Source organism: Aptenodytes forsteri, unplaced genomic scaffold, assembly GCF_000699145.1.
Source record: "Aptenodytes forsteri isolate BGI_AS27 unplaced genomic scaffold, ASM69914v1 Scaffold17, whole genome shotgun sequence".
Lineage (NCBI taxonomy): Eukaryota > Metazoa > Chordata > Aves > Sphenisciformes > Spheniscidae > Aptenodytes > Aptenodytes forsteri.
In genome coordinates, this window is record NW_008795027.1 from 1,325,616 (window position 1) to 1,337,277 (window position 11,662).

The 11,662-nt window shown below is 48.6% G+C and overlaps 1 protein-coding gene across 1 annotated transcript in view; it reads left to right on the top strand.

Annotated features, from left to right (window-relative positions):
• CRACR2B (calcium release activated channel regulator 2B) overlaps window positions 1–11,662 on the top strand; it is a 47,622-nt gene that overhangs the window by 32,964 nt on the left and 2,996 nt on the right. The window contains exons 11-16 of the mRNA XM_009276016.2: window positions 3,172–3,251; window positions 6,203–6,497; window positions 6,677–6,818; window positions 7,053–7,134; window positions 9,652–9,766; window positions 11,440–11,547. Of these exons, the coding sequence (XP_009274291.1) occupies window positions 3,172–3,251; window positions 6,203–6,497; window positions 6,677–6,818; window positions 7,053–7,134; window positions 9,652–9,766; window positions 11,440–11,547 (822 nt within the window). The remainder of the gene's footprint in view (window positions 1–3,171; window positions 3,252–6,202; window positions 6,498–6,676; window positions 6,819–7,052; window positions 7,135–9,651; window positions 9,767–11,439; window positions 11,548–11,662) is intronic.

Genomic DNA, 11,662 nt, shown 5'->3' on the forward strand with positions numbered 1-11,662 from the left:
AAGATTTTTTTTTTTTTCTCCCCCCCCTCCCGCCCTCCATTTTTAAAGCTGCTAAGTATGTGTGTGTGCACCAGAGCTTCCTGCTCCCTCTTGGAGAAGTAATAAACACAGTCACTCTGTAGCAGAGTCCAGTGCAAGCAGGCAAAGAAAATGGTTTGTTCTCCTCTTTCCATGTGTAGTGCTTCATCAGCTTCTGCATTCCTGTGGGTGGGGCGGGTGGCCTGCGGAGACCACGGTTCAGGTATGTACCTCTGCGTGTGCAAAGCTTGTCCACTTCTCTATTCTCCTCTCCTTTTCACCTGCTAGGACCTGCTCAGGGCTGCTCTGAAACATGACAGTTGCAGGTGGACCTAAGAGAGAGCCTAGCAGAGAGAGTCATAGTACAGAGGAGCTGCTTTCTCCCTTCTCCCTGTGCTGGCAGTAGGGATGGGGCAGCAGGGTGAACTCCTCATACCACCATGGCTCATCTGGCAAGGCTGTGTCATGCTGGGCAGATGAAGCCTTTACTGGAGTAAGGTTTTTTCCTTTGTCAGACAGGACATCTTGTTGGCCACTCTCGTTTCAGTCTGCAGGAAAGCAGGGCTCCAAGGGATTGCAGAGATGCTGCTATTGTCATACATCTGCAGAAGATCTGCTGTCCAGCCTGTCCCACTCTAAGGGGGAGAGAAAATAGCAATACTTCCCTGCAGCAGCAAAAAGGAGAGTCCAGCCTTCTGATGGGGATCCCCAGTGTGTGACACTCTCTCTGCCAGAGACTATCAATGCTTTTACAGGCCAAAAAGAAACCCAAGGCCTTAATACCCTCTGTCAGTGCTGGGAAAAGTTGTGTTATTTCTGTGAAATGAAGGTGTGATGAACAGTGGTTCTTTCATAGCAAAGATTTTTAAGTGGTTGGAAGGAGGAGTTGGGCTGTACGCAGCTGATAGCAACCCAGCCGCTGCTCCTTTGTACTTCTCAGTGCCCAGCTTAATACCTTGCTCTTCATAAGAGTTTCTGGCCTTGCCAGTGGGCAGACCCTGGCCTCATGGCAGTGTGGAACACCATTTTGCCCAGGTGGCTAGGTCACAGGTAGCAATGTGTGGCTATTTCTGCCTGTGTGCAAACCACTGCTGGGTGCTTTTAAGACCCAGGGGTTGCAGGTTCAGTTTCACACCCACGACCCATCTGGCTATGGAGTTATGCTTGCATGCTGTATGTTGACAGAGCAAATTTCATGTCTGCTCATCATGAAGAGTGTTTTGGGACTTTGACTACATTAGACACATATTTGTATTTCACTGATAAACCAGAATTTTTCCTATCCCATTGATAAACCAGAATCTTTCCCATCCAAAATGCTTGTACATGTGCTGTTGTTGTTGTAGAATCCTTGCCATCGTGTGTTGTACAGCTGTGATGTCGCGTCTGTCCCTTTACCATCCCGGTGAAAAGCCAAATGTTGCACAAACCTGGCAGGTCAATAAAGCATAGCAGAACCAATGGCAAAACATGTCCCGTTGTTTCTCCTTTCTTACCCAGGTATGTACTCTGCAGGCTGTTTCCTCTCCAGGTAGGGTGGTGCCATAGCAGATTGCCTGGGAGTCCCTTTGCTTCACAGGTGACTTGAAGGTTGTGACTCAGCTCCAGTGGGCTGTAACATGATTTCCTTGTTTCTGCGTGTCTAGAGAGTGCCCTTGAGTGAACCTGCTCAAACCCTGAAAACTTGCTCCTCCATCCCCACTGGAGAACCACTGGTTGGCTGAACCACAGCCTGATATCAGTGTTGACCGAAGGGTCATTATGTACTTGAGTGTCCTTTGCCTTGGAAGATAGGTGTTCTACAGTTGTGAGCCTCGCAGTGCTGGATTGTTTCTGTGGCTGGAGCTTCTCTTGAACACCAGTTTTATATGTAAAAAATGTTTTGGGTTCCCCCCCCCCCCGCCCCCCCAAAGTTCCTAGTTGTGTGAGGTCCTCTGTAGAGTCCAGAGTGTCTCCTTTTGTTGGATTGCATTGCGGTAAAGGTGTCCTGGGAGTTCTGGCCAACAGAGCACCTTCTTAATTTTTTGCCTTTTAAAATAAGCCAGGGGTTATTGAAGAAATAATCTTCATAGTCCTCCCCTGGGCTGTGGGCAGCATGAAGGAAGGCCTGTCCAGAGCTGCCTGCAGGTGTTTGGTCAGTTCAAAACTGCTGCCAGAGGCAGATCTGGCAGGCTGCAAACTCTTCTTTCCCCACCTTTACCCCCAGAAATAACTTGTGAGTACATGTCAGAAATCTCCAGACTTACAGAGCAAGCACATCTCCCTTTCCCCCAGCACCGAGGCAGTGGGCACCTTGCCATGCTGTCTCTCACTTTGTGTTTTGTGTGCATAGCCAGAGCAGTTAGCCAGTCCGTTTGGGGGTAAGGGGGGGCTAGGCTTTAGCATGGCATTTGGGGGAGCTGGCAGGTCAATCCTCTCTCTGCCACAGCTTTTCTTGTGTGATCATGGGCAAGTTGCTCATCTTTGACTCTGTTGGGGATGACAAAGCTACTGTATGGGGGGAAGAGGGTTGCGAGAGGAGTTGTCCTGCTTTCTCCTTCTCTGGGGAGCTGGTAAACACTGACTGTAGGAAGTGTGTAGTCTGAGGTAAGTCGGAGGAAAGCATGGAGAGGGACATTTATGTAAGGCAGAGCATGTACATTGCCCTTTGCAGAGCAGTCTCCTTTCTTTCCTATGGTGCATGTGCAGCTCTGGGTGAGTACCGGTGGAGGAGGGGTACTAGTGCTTTCTGAGGAAAGGGCAATTGTTCTGTCCCACAAAACATCAGCATAATAAAAAGGCAGGTGGGGAAAGAGAGATTCAGCTGTGAGACCAAGTGGAGAACAAGCCACAGAAATGAAAGCTCTGGCTGGCTAGAGGAAGAGTTCAGTTTGGGGCACCACCATTTTTGATGGATTTTGTTGCAAAGGGGAAAGCAGCATCAGTGATGCCTTCTTCCATGAGTTAAACGAGCTGAACTGAGAAAAGCAAGCCCTGTGCTCACCTCTGTTCAAGCCTGCTGGTGGGGCACTACCACTGCATGGTGCGGGGTTGCAAGGGCTCCAGACTTGCTTCTCTGAAGCGGTCTGTGGCGGTGGCAAGTGGTCAAACTGGGGCTGGTCAGGTGCCTGGGTCCTAATCGCATTCTTCATCCCTTCTTTTTTCAACTTCCAGGCGCCTCAGAGCAAAAAGCCCCTGTTGAAGAAAGGGTCAGTGCTAGGCAGTTACCTGCTGGACGACAAGCCAGTCAAACGGTTAGATGGGTGTCTGTGTTGTGTTTGTGGTGTCAGTCTGTGCCCGCTGAAGTACCCTGTCAGTCAACCTGTGTCTAGTTCTCCCACCTTGGTGCTGGCTGGGTTTGGGAGCATGGGGGGGTGCAGCTTGACTGTGGCTCTAGCTGCCTCTTGGCATCGGGTGGTGTTGGCTCAGCGTGAAGCTGAGGATGCTGTTAGCTAATTTCCACAGCGGGCTGTGGGCCCTCCTCTGGGCTGCTTCTACATGCAGCAATGGGTGAGCAAACCTAAATGCCATCAGAAGCTATGAGAGTTCATGGGATGGAGGTCATGAAGGCTGCCTCTGACCGAGTCAGGCAGCTCCGATAAAATGACTGGATCATCTCCCAAGTGTGCCAGTTCCTCCTCAGGCAGAAATCCTGTCCACTGGCACCTCATGCCAGAGCCTATATCCCTGGGGCATGGGAGAGGGCAGGAGTTGCACAAGGCTTGTGTTCTCTCTGGCAGCTGAAAGCTCCAAGGAGAGGGCCCAGCTCCAGGTGGGTTCATCCTGCCCATCTCCCTCCACACCTGCAGATGCTCACCTGGCACACCAGGCCTCCCCTTTAGCCAGGGCAGGTGAACATGTCTGTGTGGCCAAGGCCTTGCCCCCCACACTACATGGAGGCTGTACAGTGGCTTCAATACCCATGTCTGCATGCTTGCCTGAACTGTGCTGGCATTAAGCATCAGCCCTTGTGAATGAGTTGTGTGACCAGCACACTAATATTGGCCAAAAGCCTGACTCCTCTGAGAGGCGGGAGAGGCCAGCCCAGCCCTGACCCGGCTTGAAGCTGGATCTCCCCTGCAACTGCTGGCCCCAAGCAGGTTTTAAAGGTGGCACTCTTCCCTGTTTCCTACCAGGTCTCTGCAGAAGGTTCCACTGCTTCCCAGTTTCTCCTGGTGCCAACCAGAGACATAGGTCTAGGCTCAGAGTTTCTTCCAGCTTCAACTCACCCTTAATGCCTGCAGTTCTGGTAGTGGCACTTAAGAATTGAGCTTCAGGCTCCTGGGCTCATGGACTGATGGAAAACTAGGTGGAGCAGGGCTGATTCTTGAGCCCAGGCTGAGAGGTTGCTTGGATGGGTCTGAGGCAGAGCTCTTTCATGGCTGTGTGACTGGCAGACATGCTATCCGTGGGATCAGATAATGAAGTTCTCCTATCCTCCCCCCCAGCTATTTCTTGCAAAGATCCTGCTAGCTACTGCTGGTGTAAACCCACCGGAAAGGCTTAACAGGTGGAGAATTCTGGCAGTGAGGGTGATGTGAGAAGGGGAGAAGTATTTGTTGGTCCTGTCTCTGTCCCAGTGCTGCATCACGCTACATTGCTTGAGAAACATGAATAAAATCCATTAGATCTGCAGTCACTGTTCACAAAGTTTTATGTTTGTCCCTCCCCCCTGCCCCCCCCCCCCCCCCCCCCCCCCCCCCCCCCCCCCCCCCCCCCCCCCCCCCACCCTCCCCTCCGCACACCCCCTCATTGCCATGACTCCTGCCAGCCCTGGGAGATGAGGGCTGTCCCCCTGAGCCTGGGAGGATGTGTCTGTTTTCCTGTTTTCCATGGGGAGAGGTTTCAGCTGGCCTGGCTCTGGGCTGGCATTTGGGGCAGATGCATGGAGGACAAACAGAATGTGAGCTCCCTTTCATGGGAAAAGTGTAGGCATGGCAGCAGGTGAATTTTGCAGCCCTGATGAGGTGTACTTACAGGAGTGAGAGAGGAGAGTTGTTGCCTTGACTCCTGCACTAGTAGCAAGAGAAAAATGTTGCAGAGAGAGGTGGGATGTGCTGTTTCTGAAGAGATTGACTGTAGTAAGCCTCTGGTCTGTCTAATTTGCTTCCAAATGCAATCTGGTGGCCAGTGAAAGCAATGGAGATACCTGTGGTGGATAAAGCCCTTTGAGTTCTAAGCCTTCTCACTCCCTTCGTCTAGTTCTTTAACCGTGGAAAGCCAAGGCAGAGCTAAGATGCTGCCTTGCTCCTCAGCAATGATGCCAATAGTTTAAACTGGTTATTCTAACTGTTCTTCTGAAGACTGTTCCTCCACTTACCATGTCAGCTCTATCCCCAATGAACAAAGTGCATCAGCCTGCTCTTGTGTAGGCACAGTCAGTGCAACACCTATTCCCTACTACTACAGCTTGGGCAGGGGTCCTGGGGATTTCTGGCCGTTGAGAGTGCAGCATGGCTGGTTGGAAGCTTTATAAAACAAACATCTTTCGGGTCCTGGCTTCCTTACCTAGGGCCAGGTGTGGATGCAGGCCAGAGCAGAGCTAACACCAGGCGAAGTGGCCCTGGTGTGAGCATGCTCACTGCAATTTGCACACCTGTGGCAGGTTTCTGCTGTCTGAACTCAGTAAGACTTTGCTACAGCAGTGTTTGGAAGTGATGGGCTGGTTTCCTGGAGCATGGCTGTGTGCCTTCAGCAGAGGGCAGTAACATGCATGCCCACTGCATGCAGCCTCCCAAGGACGATCAGCCAGCCCTCGCCCTACTACTTGCAGTCAAAACCCTTTTCACTAACCTCGAAACTTTTGTTACTTCTTTTTGTGTTGTATTTGGTAACAAAAATAGAGGGGGGGTTGTTGCACTTTTTTTTTTTTTTAAATGTTTTTCCTGTTGCCACCTTTGTATGCTTTGCCTCATTTTTCAGTACTGGGGGAAGTGGGAGGCAAAGAATCCTTGAAAAATCTGGAAGGTGGGAATTTTTATTAAAATTAATGAAATAATGTCGGAATGTATGAGTACAGCATAGCTCAGGTGAGCTGTCTCTCTTTCCCTAGGGGTGTGGCTGATGCCTTAGTCACAGGGAGTATGGGGAGTGTATGTATGAAGTAGAGTTCCTGCAAGCGTTGCATATGCACTAATTGGATCGCACTGGTTGTTTTGGCAATTTGCCTATTCTCACCCTGTGGTGCCTGTGGGCTTTAATACAGACAACTGGCCTCTGTGGACCTTCCCTTCACCTTCCCGGTGGATGTGGCAGTGGAAGAACCCAACAGAAAGAACTGTAAATACTTCCCAGGCAATGGGACATGGCTGAAGACAGGAGAAGGAGGCAGCACAAACTTCGGAGAGAAGAGCAGAGACAAGGAGAGAAGGTTATTGGCAGCAGATGCTGAGTGGTTGAAGATGACTTTGAAGGGTGATGCTGACTGTAGAAAAAATGCAGATGGATTAGATGATGCTCCATTGCCTCCTAGAGGTCAGCCTGTTGGCACCGAAACCAGGGTGAGTCTAATTACTTGGGGTTCTTCCTCAAACACCTGCTACCAGGGACTTGAGGGTTTCTGACTCTCCTCCCATCTAACTCCAGTTCCATAGGTTTATAATGCAGGGATCCAGTGCCTAAATCAAAGCACAGTCTGCAGCTGGGCTTCTCAAAACTGCATCCCTTTCTTCTATTGTAGCTCCAGGCACTGGAACCAGCCAGCTGTTCCCCAGACCACATCTTTAAAGTGGTGTTTGTAGGGAACTCTGGCGTTGGGAAGAGTTCCTTCATCCACCGCTTCTGCTATGGCAGGTTCTTGGCTGAGCTCAATGCAACCATCGGTAAGTAACAGGGTTCCTGACTCATCTGGCTAAGAAGGGTGGGAAAATCAGCCTGGACATATGCTTTTTGCCTGTATTTTAGCCCAACTAAAGGTAAGGATGGTCCCTCACCCAATTTTGAATCAATCTTACAATTTCCCTGAACTAAACAGTGTTGATCTTGGCCATTGGCTTTGCAATGGCAAGCTGCTCTCTCCCCATCCTATCTTATGTTCATTGTTACCTTCCTGACAGGTGTCGATTACCAGGTGAAGAGTCTGATGGTGGATAACACCCAGGTTGCCTTACAGCTGTGGGATACAGCTGGACAAGAAAGGTAAGCAATTTCTGTGAGGATGCCCTACTGCCAGGCTCAGTGTAGGAAACAGGAGGAAAGGGAAAGAGTGTGTGCACCTGGTTTCTGTCTCTGGGAAAATTGTTAACTTCAGAAGGACCAGAGAGGTTGCAGCAGCTATTCCAGTGCTGAACCTGTAGCAAAGGTCTGTTTTGGAGATTTCTAGAAGCTGTGGCCGCAAAGCGGGGCCCGGGGAGATCACTCTGAGGGTTGACGGAAAAGTAGTTTTCCATATGTCTGACCTGCATGCTTGTGGCTTCAGGTAGTCCATCCATAAATCACTCTACGGTATGGGGGTTGAAGCCCCTCTAGCCCTCAAAGCTCTTCTGCATCAGCCTGCTTCTGGGAAAAGCTCCAGGACAGGGCTGCAGATTAAGATAGAAACAAAGGCTCTGGATGGACAACCTGTTCTCAGATTCAGTTGTGCTACTGCTGTCCCCAGCTGCTCACCACTACTTGCTATTCAGAGGGTGGAAAGGAGTGTGTGAACCTTTCCAGATCTGATTCAGACAAAGCCAGCCGAATTGAACTACCCTGCTGGACTCTGTCAGTGAGGCTATTGGCCCCTTCCACTGTCCCTTCTGCTGATAGACCCATGGAAGTGATAATCCTTGGTAGAGGGGCAGTGTAGTTTTTTGTGACAGTGAATACAGGTTCCCCATTTGAAGGCCTCTAGTTTCAAAAGCATGGGCCATCACTAGATGTTACCAGCACTGTTGGTGAGGATCAGAGTAGTAGAGGACACACTTGACCTTCATCTGCTACTAGAGATGTAGGCTCACCACTACCTTCATGTAAATTAGACTTTATTTAGGATGCACTTAGAAGCTGAAGATGAAAAGCTATTTCAAGGGGGCTGTTAACCTCAAGAGCCTGGCAAAAATAAGGCCTTCAGGAGGCAGCTGAGGTCATCAGAATATTATAATCCTGAGCTGTGCCAACAGAGTAATGATGCTGTCTACCTCAGTCAGGTAGACCATGCAGACCTCGTGGGAATGTACTAAGTAGGAGTATCTACTGAAAAGCAAACTATTTCTTCCAAAATCAAGCTTCATGCTGAAGAAATAATGATTTTGAGGGGACTCCTGTGGTTATTTCAGTGCTGAAGCTGAGCAGTAAGGGGAGTTGTTATGACATGAAGCGTGACAATTTACTGAGGCCAGATTGCATCAGAGGCCAAATTCAAGATATTGCCTCTGAAGAAGGACCTTTAGGGTAGGCCCCTGCAGCATTAGCAGGTCTTAGACATGTACTTGCAAGAGAGAACTTGGCTCAGTGCTGATACTGAATAGGAGACCTGGGAAGAAGCAAAAGCTTTTCTTACTTCTAGAGAAATATTAATTACTTCTAACTGGAGGTATCCAACTGTGAATATCCTATGGAAGAGATAGAGGAACCTCTTGGAGTGTGCAAGGAGAACTCCTTGGTGACTTCCCTGACACCGTTGCACGCTACATTTGATGTTTCTTCTGGAGAATCTAGCCTGTCCTGTAGATCCAGAGGTGTACCTCAACTGGTGAAGACAGGGTCTGTGCTTTCTCAGTTGGGTAGTTTGTCAGAATGTCGTGCCCTTATTGTAGTGAGAAAGAACAGGCTTCAGGCAATCATCTGAAGACTTCAGGAGGGTCACTACTTGCTGTAGGTTTTCTTGGCTCTTAATAGAATGGGAGAGCTTGTTATCCTGTGCAGGGCTGAAATACAGAGCTCTCCAGTGAGATCTCAGTACTTGTGTTGCATTTAATTCCATCAGTTTGCAATCAATGTGGTTATATCATGGCCCTGTCACAAACTGCTTACAGATTTCATGTGTTTTTTGGTGGTGGTTTGTGTTTTTTTGTTTGTGGGGTTTTGTTTTTTTTTTTTAAATTTATTCCCAAAATACAAGTCTGTGGTTCTAACTGGTACCCACAGGACAAAGTAGATGTCTGGTGGGAGTTTCTCCTGGAAATTGTGTCTAACTGCTGATTTTATGTATGATGGCATTGCTTTATAGATTCAAAACTGGAAACAGTATTGATGCTGAGATCTTAATTGCTGTTTTGGCAGCACTGGGGCAGACATTATGCATGCCTAGTTTATACTGTGGTACAGCTTAGTCTGCAGATTCTTGCAGAACCTAGAGAAAGGTCATGTTTTTTCCATCCATTTCCTTTTATATAGGCAGTTACCTTTTCCTATCCCACCTAAACAGATTCTTCTCTTTCTTTCCTCCTGACCTCCAAAGGTCTAACCTGCAAAGGTACTCCTTCCTGCTTTCTCAGCACCATGTGTTTGGAAAGACTCCTGCTTACCCATGGCTGCCTGGCCTGCCTCAAAGGTGCGAGGATCTGACCTGTCTGTCACCAGTCTGTACACACCAGCCCCAAGGGACACTATCTCATGCACAGGGACTGCCAGGCCTTGCAGAGAGCCTGCACTAAAAGACAGATAATCCCATTCTGTTTCTTGTCATTACACAGCCGTGGTTCTGAGGGTGCCTTTGGTTTCATTTGGGCTCAGGTTTCGGAGCATTACCAAGCAGTATTTCCGGAAGGCGGATGGGATTCTGGTGATGTATGACATTACAGCCGAGTGCTCCTTCACGGCAGTGAGGAACTGGATGAGCAGTGTCCAGGTGAGAGCGGGGCCTCAGCTCTCTAATGCTGGTGGTGCTGCCGCTGCCTTGCTCCAGACCAGCTCCAACAGTCTGTTTGGGAGCGATGTTCGCCAGTGCCCCAGGAGGTCCTATTGACCGTGGGAAGATGACTTACCAGAGCAGATGCTATGGGTACTGCCTGTAGTAGTCAGTTTGGGACCAGGGGCTTCTTGTTGAAGACACCAAAGCCAGTGGTAGCCCATTAAATGAGGGAGGGCTGTTTCTAGGAGAAGATGGTGGCACCTGCCGAAAGAGTAGTGTGTGTTTGGAAGCAGCCCATGTGCATTGGCAACATCTCCTAAACATGGTCATATTGCACCTGTGCTCAGGCAAGGAGATCTGGTGTCCTGCCTATGCACAGGAGAGGAAGACGGCCCTGGTGCGTTTAGGCTCAGACCTGCAGCATGCATGCACAGCGCTTCGCACGATCTCATCCTGACTCTCCTTTGAGATTTCTAGATGAGACTGAAATATTAGTAACATTTTTTTTTCCTCATTTGCTTCAACCTTAACAGTTTTTTTTTTTTTCTCTTTATTTGGTGACTGTGTATTAACACTGTAGTCTGCCCCCCTGCTTTTTATTTCCAAACCCTCAATAAAAGCATTCATCTGTGGCTTGTATCTGCTAGCGGAGACAAAAATACCTGTCTGTATAATTTAAATAAGTTGTGTGTAGATGACTCAAAGCTGAAGGGAAATTGTCAAGGGTGGTTTTGTTTTGATTGTGCCGAGTCTCAAAAACCAGGATCTAAGTGAAATGAATAAGCATAGGTTGGAGGTTTCTAATATTATTAACTTCCACAGGCCTGTTGGGGGGAAAAAACAAACCCCACTTAGCTATTTCTTTGGACTCTAAAAGATCAAATGTTAAGATTTTTAAAACTAACCAGCCTCTGAAAATCAGGCTCCTTTCAGGAAGGTTAAACTGAGCACACAGAAAATCAAAGCACCTGAAATCTGTAACTTTTAATAATATCTCTTTTCCTTTCCCCATCTTAGTATTTATCTTGCTTTGAAGCTGTTCAGGTACTGTAAGTCATCCAGGGCGGTCAAGTTTGGAAATAACTTGGAGCCCCACTCTGCAGTCCTTAACTCTGGTGATGTTCTAGTGAGCCAGTGAACTAGAGGAAGTTTTACCAAAGGTAATGGGCTCCAGGAATCACCTAGGAATAACAGTTCCTACAGAGACCCTACACAAGAGTTGAAAGTTGCTTAGCTTGCTTGGCCAGTGGATTTTCAGCAAGGGATGGTTGAGTTTAGGACAGCACATCAGACGAATAGTACCACACATACATACACACAAAAATTATTGAACTTAATAAGCAGCTCTGCCTGAACTTAAATTCCGAACAGTCTATGGGGCAAACTGCTTTTCTTTAGGCTTATTATTTCCCAGAGAGGAACTTATGTCCTGTCTCCCCTCTCTCAGCATCCCAGCTGTACATACCAAACATTTGAAATACATTCCCATAGTTTAAGCTTCCTTCCACAAATTCCTGGGGCTATTTGAGGAATGGCCCTTTAATGAGCTAAAGGGCCTGATCCTGCTGCCACTGAAGGTCTTATTTGCATGAGCTGGAACAGGATCTGCTCCAAGATATTTCCCTCTCTCAGCTGAGTCTCTAGGGTGCTTTACTCTGTTTCTTTTTCAGGAAGGTATCGAGGATGGAGCTGTGGTCTTTTTGCTTGGAAATAAAATGGATGCTGCACAGAGGGAGACCCAGAATGTGCCCAAGGTGGAGGGGGAAAGGCTGGCGAAGGTGTGACTCTCTGCTCTGCTGCTCGACCTGCTCTGCAGCTGTGAGCAGGGCAACCTGGCTGGCAGGAAGCCCTTCTTGGAGCCATTTCCCAGTATGGTACCTTCCCTCTCCCCCC